At 35.4% G+C, this 8,240-nt stretch overlaps 1 protein-coding gene across 1 annotated transcript; it reads left to right on the top strand.

Annotated features, from left to right (window-relative positions):
• Positions 1 to 5,759: 5,759 nt before the first annotated feature.
• On the top strand, positions 5,760 to 6,319 carry LOC137809178 (uncharacterized). The gene is made up of 2 exons (XM_068610315.1): positions 5,760 to 5,866; positions 5,962 to 6,319. Exons 1-2 carry the CDS (start codon positions 5,760 to 5,762, stop codon positions 6,317 to 6,319), a joined length of 465 nt encoding a protein of 154 aa, XP_068466416.1.
• The last annotated feature ends 1,921 nt before the right edge of the window (positions 6,320 to 8,240 follow it).

Below are 8,240 nucleotides of genomic sequence, written 5' to 3'. Positions count from 1 at the left end.
TCCCCCTTATTTGTCTCATCAAAAAGACAAAAGGCAGGATTAAAACAACTTAAAAAAAATGTGTAAGATAATAAACCAGAAATTTAGAATGATGGACTGTCCTCCCTTTCAATCTGTAGTTCCAGAATTTCTCTTTAGACTTCTTTAATTTGCCCATCCAGTGTAGAGAACCGAGTGTCCATGTTGTTGAACTTTGACTCGCACATTTCGTATAGATTCCTCTGATTGTTAGCAAATATGACCATTCTATTGATCATTAGCCTTTCCAAAGATGACATGATAGGCATCCTTTCATCCATATTGATGTCATGATGTTCACCTTCTTGAGTTTCAGCAGCAGGTTCATCTTGCATTGCTGCCTCTTCAGGTTCATCACCTTCATTAGTTTCACTTGGGTCAGCTTGATCACCATCCTTGCTTACCCATCTTCCACCAATCTTAGTAAATCCCATCTGACTTAGGGATCCACTATTGATCTCGTGGGAAGGCTTGATTACTTCTGCTAGCTCCCCTTCTATATCCACTTCAAAATAATGAAGAAACTTAGAAATCAAAATGGCATAGGGATAATCAAAGTCACATAAACTCATAGATTTGCATGTGCTCTTTGATTGTGTGAATCCAGTTGATCTTCACTTTGTTCATGATACAGTAGATCAAGAGAGGATCTTCTTCAGATAGAGTTGAATGGTTGCTCCGCCTAGGTGTGAGAATCCATGAAACTATGAAAGCCACAAGCCTTTCATCAAGTTTTAATCCACCAACAGAAAAATTGCTCACTTTGGAGTGGGGATTCTTGAGACAACCTTTGTCACTACAAGAAAAATCTACAACAGTTACCCACCAACTGCAGTTTGTAGGTAATGTTAATATACTTTATTTTTAAAATTTTAATTATTATTTGAATCTTTTTTATTTATTTTCAATTATTATTTACATATATTATTTTTTGCCAATTTTTTTGATTATTTTTGTCAATTATTATATATGATTAATGTTATAACTAAACTGCAGCATGTGAGACTCTAAGCCAAGTCCATTGAAGAATGTCCATAGAAGCTTTAACCATTACACCAGTCAAGTTTTGTTGTCATGTTATGATTATTATTATACTTATGAGTATAATTATCAATATTAATATAATTAATAAAATAAAAATTAATAACATTATACATATATTTAATATCATTATTATTATTAATATTGTTGAATATTCTTAATATTATTAAATATTATTAAATATTCTTAATATTAATAAATATTCTTAAAATTATTATATATTCTTAGTATTATTAACTATTATTAAATATTATTATTATTAATATTATTAAATATTATTATTATTAATATTATTAAATATTATTATTTTTATTAAATATTATTAATATTATTAAATATAATTAATATTATGAATTATGATTTTATAATTCTTCATATTATATTAATATTTTTAATATTATGTATATAATTATTATGATAATAGGTGGTAGGTAATAGAGATTCATAGGTGATAGTTCGTAGGTAATAGAGATTCGTGGGTAATAGTTGGTAGGTAATAGAGATCCGTAGGTAAAAGTTGGTAGGTAATAAGATTCGTGGGTAATAGTTGGTAGGTAATAGAGATTCGTAGGTAAAAGTTGGTAGGTAATAAGATCCGTGGGTAATAGTTGGTAGGTAATGCTGAATTTACCTACGGATTCAGAATCTGTGGGTAATGTTGTTCGTAGGTAATGTTCGTAGGTAATGCTGAATTTACCTACTGACTCAGATCCGTGGGTAAAAATCCGTAGATAATACAGATTTTTTTTGTTGTGTGTAAAACTGGATTTTGTTGAAGTCTTCCACTACTCCAAGATTTCCCCTATTGATTCTCAGTCCATCAGATTTAAGTCCAGTCACAACAGACCATAACTCACTTGTGATGACCATATCTACACCTTTAACATGTGAAACAAGTGAGTCACCATCAAAATGAAGGTTAATGTAAAATACCTTCACCAAATCTGGATACCTGTTTCCAATAAGCTCTAGGAATCTTTTCAATCTTTGTTCCTTGAGAATACTTCTTACAAAGTCCAGCTTTTGCTGCTTCATCCAAGTGAAGGAGACCACCTTGGGTGTGTTCACACTCTTTCTACTTGTTTCAAGTAGATACTTGTTTATGAGATCAACATCACCTGAAAACCATCCTTCCAGTTTTCCACTGCTCTTAACACCCCTGGATTTCATTCTCTCTGCTGGGGGAGGAGTTCCAGCCATTGCTCAAATCAGAAACAACTTTGACACACTGCATAAAAAGCTTAAAGCAAAGAAGAGAGGAAAAAACAGATTGCATGTGTGAGAGAATACTGCAGCTGTATGCACTTATTTTATAGCTAAAAAACCTGGTCAAAGTTGACTGTATTCAACACAAAAAACGAATCAAATCTGAACCATAAAGTTGACATTGTCAGTCAAAACAGAAAGGTACAGATTGACATGTGATTTTGACCAAACATTAAAGGTAGTTTTGATTTTCAAGCTTTGGAAGAATCTGATCTATAATAGCAGATACAGCAGGTGTATATTGTATTCAAACAAGCAATCAATGCAATATTGACCACAAACATCATTGGGTTTGAACAAAAACATCAAATCAGATTTTATATTTAAAAACAAATTTGCCCAGAGTTGATCAAAGAGAAAACAATCGGTTGTTTCGAAGAAACAATCGGTTGAATTACTACAATGATGAAAACAAATAGTTTTTCAATTTTTCATGTTGTATACAATCATTATTGCTTACAATGTTCACAAGATATCAATTGTATAAGTGACAGAAGGAATACAAAGTAGTTACAATCCAAACAAGAAGTATAATCAAATGAATTAAATTTAAGATTGATTGTTTAAGCAAAGGAGATAAGAACTTATTTTGTTAAGAACTCATGTGCAGATTTTGACAAACAGTTCTAAAAACTAAAGGCACAAAGACTATCTTTACTCTTGTTGTTTTTCCCTTTAACATTCATTCTTCAAGCACAAAAGTAATTCTTGGCTTCCAAGGATACCTACAAGAAAAGATTAAGAAGCAAGATTTGGTCCCCTTATCAATTTGGGTCCAATGATGTTAGTAGCAACCTTAGGAACCTTCAAAATCTTAGGCACCCATTTTAAAATACCTTTGGGAACATAAAGTTTTCTAATTTTACAGAATCTAACAGAGTGGCCATTTTTCATGCAGTAGAAACAACAAATAACCGGTTGTTTCGTACTTTTAACTGATTGATTTTTCGTGAGGTTTGAAAAAGATTCTGAAAAACTAAAGTTTTTTCTTTGTGGGTTAAAACCCAAACCAGCTTTCCCAAAAACACACTGTTTAGATGCTAAAACATTCTCAAAATTTGATCTCCATTTTGAAATAATATCAATAGTTTTCACAAGGTATAAAACTTTCTCTTGAAGTGTTTTACAATTTTTACAGCAACTTGAATCACATTTTCAAGAGGAGTTTTTATAAATCAGTTCAAGATTTTCAAAGTTAGTATTTGTATTACCCAAATCATTTTCCAAAACTGTGATTTTCTCTTTCAACTTGTTGTTTTCACTTTTCAATCGGTTATTTAAAAGGGCTAATCTTTTAGCTTCTTCGTGAGTTTCTTGAAAAGCATTTAGAAGTTGAAAATAATTTTCACAATTGTTAGAAGAAGATGGACTTACTTGGTTTGATCTAGATTCTTCTTTTGTCATAAGACAAACCTTCTTTCTGGATTCTGAAGAGAAAGATTTAGCAGTAGATTCTTCTTTGTCCATCAAGGCACTCCTTGAATTCTTGTGATATTCTTCAAGGGTATTCCACATTTCTTTGACAGAATTGCATTTTGAAACCTTGAGCAATTCATTAGAATCAAGTGCAGATACAATGATGTTCATAGCTACACAATCAAGATGTTCTCTTTCAGAAGAAACATTTTCAGATATATGCATGAGATAACTATTTGAAATAACATTTCATATTTTTCTATCTATAGATTCAACAAAAAATTTCATTCTTATGCACCACAGTTCATAGTTCATACCACAAAACAAGAGTGGTTTGTTTAAACAGGCACCTTCTGATATGATTCCAATATCTCCATCACCTTCCCCAAAGAAAACTTTTCTGCCATTAAAAGGATTTAGAATTAAAACTTGAATAACTTTCAAGAACCTTGCTCTTGATACCAATTGTTAGAAATGATGGCTTAAACAATAGGGGGTGTGAATTGTTTTATGAAAGGTTTTCACAAAAGATAACTAAGAATGAATTTCTTTGATGAATTATAGAAAGAAGAATCAGATAGGCCAAAAGAAATAAGCTAATAAAACTGTTATCAGAAAAACAATCGATTAAAACTTCGATATAATCGGTTGTTTATATCACAGAGACAAAAGCAAGAATAAGTAGTTTGTAAAGCAAAAATATCAATCGGTTGAAATATGAAATAATCGGTTGATTATGACAGCAAAGCAAATATCAAACAGATTATAATAGAGAGATAGAGAGATTCACACAAAAGATTATACTGGTTCACTCAACGCTCAGCTACATCCAGTCCTCAGAACAACCTCTGAGTATTCCACTATGTAATCAATCACAGATTACAACAAGACACCACAAAGAGGTGACTTTGGATCCCACAAAGCCTACTCACCCTCTTTGCACTAACACACACCTCAAGCCAGATTCACTTTGACTTTACAGGATTTTACATACACTTTTGCAATATCAGAATTCAATTACAAGAGACTAAAAAAGGGTACAAAACACCTAGATTACAAAAACCAGAAACCCTATGATCAGTTCTTGACACCACAACAAAGCTTAAAAGTAATCTTGCTAATCTTGGAAAACTTCTTTCACAAACAAATTGTAATATGTCTTTTTAATCTCAAATCAGAGTGTAAAACTTCTATATTTCTCATGTATGAAACATTTGAAAGAAGGCTATATTTATAACATTTGAAAAGCAACCGTTTAAGGCAGATTTGAACAACTGAATCAGTTAAAACGGGTTTTCAAAATACTGTTATGAAAACTCACATTTAATCGGTTGAAGTCACGATTTAACCTGTTGAATGGTTTCAGCAGTTACACAACTGATTCAAAATACAGTTTCAAAACTCCTTTTCCAGCTAAGTGACAAACAACCGATTGTCCCAAAATTTTAATCGGTTGTTTTTCCCTTTGCATGGAAAAAACACTTAGTTCTTTAAAACAAATTGAAACAAGCTTTCTGTAGGCATCAAAACTTATCTTACAGAGATTGTAAAGCCCATAACTAAACCCAAACCTAAAAACGCAACACAGCTTGAGGTTCCATGAGGATTTGACACATCAAAGCTTCCCATCTTCAACAGGATTGTCTTGTAATTCTGGATTGTAATCTTTGATTTTACCCAAGAGTATTCTATTCCCTTATTCCTTCATCAGTGTGTATCTGTGTGGTGCAGTTTCAGAGGCTTGTGTGTTTTTCCAAAGAGTGGTGTGTGTTCTTGAGAGTTCAAGATCATCATTCTTGGTGTGTGTTGTGTAATCTAGGTTTTATTACGTAGTGCATTCTCAGTGGTTAGCTATGGATTGGATGTAATTATTGGTTAAGAGTGAACCAGTATAAACATCAAGGTTTTCGATCCTAAAACCTTTTTCAAATGGCTGAACATTACCATTTGGGAAGGGTGCTTCAATAAACAGGCCACCTCTGTTTTATGGTGTGAATTATCAATTTTGGAAGGTCATAATGAAAATCTTTGTTGAATCAATTGATAGAGTAATTTGGGATGCTATTGTAAATGGTTCTTTTGTTCCTAAAGTTGAAAAAGATGATGTTTTCATTGAGAAACCTTGGTCCCAATGGACTGAGAATGAAAGTAAAATAGCCCAATATGTTGTATTGATAAAAACATCATCACTTCTGCTCTAAATTCTGATGAGTTTTTCAGGGTCTTACAATCTGCTACAACAAAGGAGATGTGGGACATCCTAGAGGTTACCCATGAAAGCACCATTGATGTGCAAAGAGCAAGGATGCATGCTCTGATACAAGAGTATGAAATGTTCAAGATGCTTAAGAGGGAAACCATCTTTGATGTGCAAAAGAGATTCACCCACATTGTGAACCAGCTCATCAGCCTTGGCAAGATCTTTGAAAGGGAGAAACTAAACATCAAGATCATCAAATGCTTGGACAGATCTTGGCAATCTAAAGTCACTGTAATTTCTGAATCCAAGGATTTGACAACCTTGATCACAGCCTCCTGGTTTGGCAAGCTAAGGGAACATGAACATGAGATGAACTAGCTGAATGACCAAGAACATGAAGAGAAGCTTGTGAGAAGCATTGCTTTGAGAGCTGCTAGTCATAAACATGGTCAAGAATCAAGTGAAGGCAGTGATGGTAAGACTCTCAACTTTTTAACAAGCAAGTTCAACAAGTTCTTGAAAAAGAAAAACAATGACAAGAACCAATCTTCAAATAGGTATAACAATAAGAAATCAATGATTTCAATTCTACAAATTATACGTGTTTTGGATGTGGTAAACAGGGTCATATCAAGGCCGATTGTCCCAACAATGAAAGCAAAGAGAGAGGAGCAAGCAAGAAATTTGAGAAGAAGGGAAAAACTAAAAGAGCCTACATTGCCTGGCAAAGGGAGAATTAGAAACAAGTAGTGTAAGTTCCAGCACTTCCATAAACTTTGAAAACTATAGCCAACTTCTTGATGCTTTTAAAGAGACTCATGAAGAAGCTAATAGATTGGCCCTTCTGAATAACCAATTGAAAGGCTTGAATAATTGGTTGGAAAAAAGAGTCAAAACCTTGGAAGAAAAGTTGAACAATTCAAAAAGTGATTTTGAAATCTGGAAATAATTTACAAGAACTCTTCATGCAAGTGTGACTCTAACTTTTGTGAAAATTGTGAATCACTTCAAAAGAAGGTCCACTATCTTTTCAAAAATGTGGACAAGTTTCCCAAAGGCCAATCAAACTTTGAAATTGTTTTTGCATATCAAAAATGTGTTTTTGGCAAAGCTGGATTGGGTTTTGATCCAAACAGCAAGAACAGATCAGTTTCAAAGCCATTTTCTAGTTTCTTTGAAAAACAATTGTTCCTGCCGCTTGGACTTGGACACCTTCGCACGTCTCTACGAGCTTCGCTTCACGAACGCCTTTGCTTCTATTCCAACATTGTTCTTCCTCTACTGTTAACACCTGAAACAGAGAGACAAATGGGTGCCCTTGCGGCCATTTGCGCTCCGACGCTCAAGTCAGCTATGGCAGAAAACACCGTAACACTTCCCGTCGCAGAACACCACCAGCTCAGTGCTCAGAGAAGTGCGTAACTGAATTGTAATTGAATTCTATCTCACTGAGTTCACTTGTGCGAAAAATGTGAAAACGTACCTTAGTCTGTTTATCGTAAAACCTTATATACCATATCGGTGTTTTTGTCCATGTGTCAGCCTGATACTTGCGTATTTTGAGGGTGCTCCTTAGCAACATTGTTCCCAATCTTAGGGCCTTCTCAGTGCGTAAGGTTGCCTTGTCGAAGTGCAACTCGCGCGGGGATGACTGCTTGGGTGCTAACTCATGCGCCCAAGCTCCGAGTCATTCGCCCTGAGAGTACCTCGTTTTCCTCACATGCCATGCATGCAGATCACCCTCTGGGACGTGACCTTCCCATGGGTCGTCTCTGTCCCAGTGGCTTTCCAATGATGGTGCGTACTGCCGTGTCCCTACACCTCATGCACGGATCCCTCGTGGGTTGGGTCTCTCCCTGATGGAACTAGGGGTGTGGCTTGGAAACCACCTTTCTTTATCTATCATTACCGTCTGGGTGTCGAGGCCCGAGGCCTCTTTGCCCCTACTGTGCCGCCTCCTCCACGGTCATCTACCCGTGGGTATCAGGAGGGGACACCCTTCTGGCATAGGCGCATTCCTGGTGCTGACCCCGGGTGACACCCGAGGTCGGTCAACGTTCGGGGCCGGTCAACGCCCGAGGCCATGGACCTAAACGAAACTCCCTCACTTGCTTCATAGTACCTCTGGTGGATTCCTTACTTTGGGTCCCACCATGTTGACTTTGGTCAACGCTGGAGGACCGGTTGGTACAACACCTAATTGATTTGTCAAAACAACTGGTTGTTTCATGCTTTTACTGCATGAAAAGAGGCCACTCTGTTAGATTCTACAGATTTCCCAAAGGTATTTTGAAATAGG

Source organism: Phaseolus vulgaris, chromosome 2 (assembly GCF_000499845.2).
Source record: "Phaseolus vulgaris cultivar G19833 chromosome 2, P. vulgaris v2.0, whole genome shotgun sequence".
NCBI lineage: Eukaryota > Viridiplantae > Streptophyta > Magnoliopsida > Fabales > Fabaceae > Phaseolus > Phaseolus vulgaris.
The sequence above is the reverse complement of the archived record's forward strand: the minus strand, read 5'-3'. Positions and strand labels throughout refer to the sequence as shown.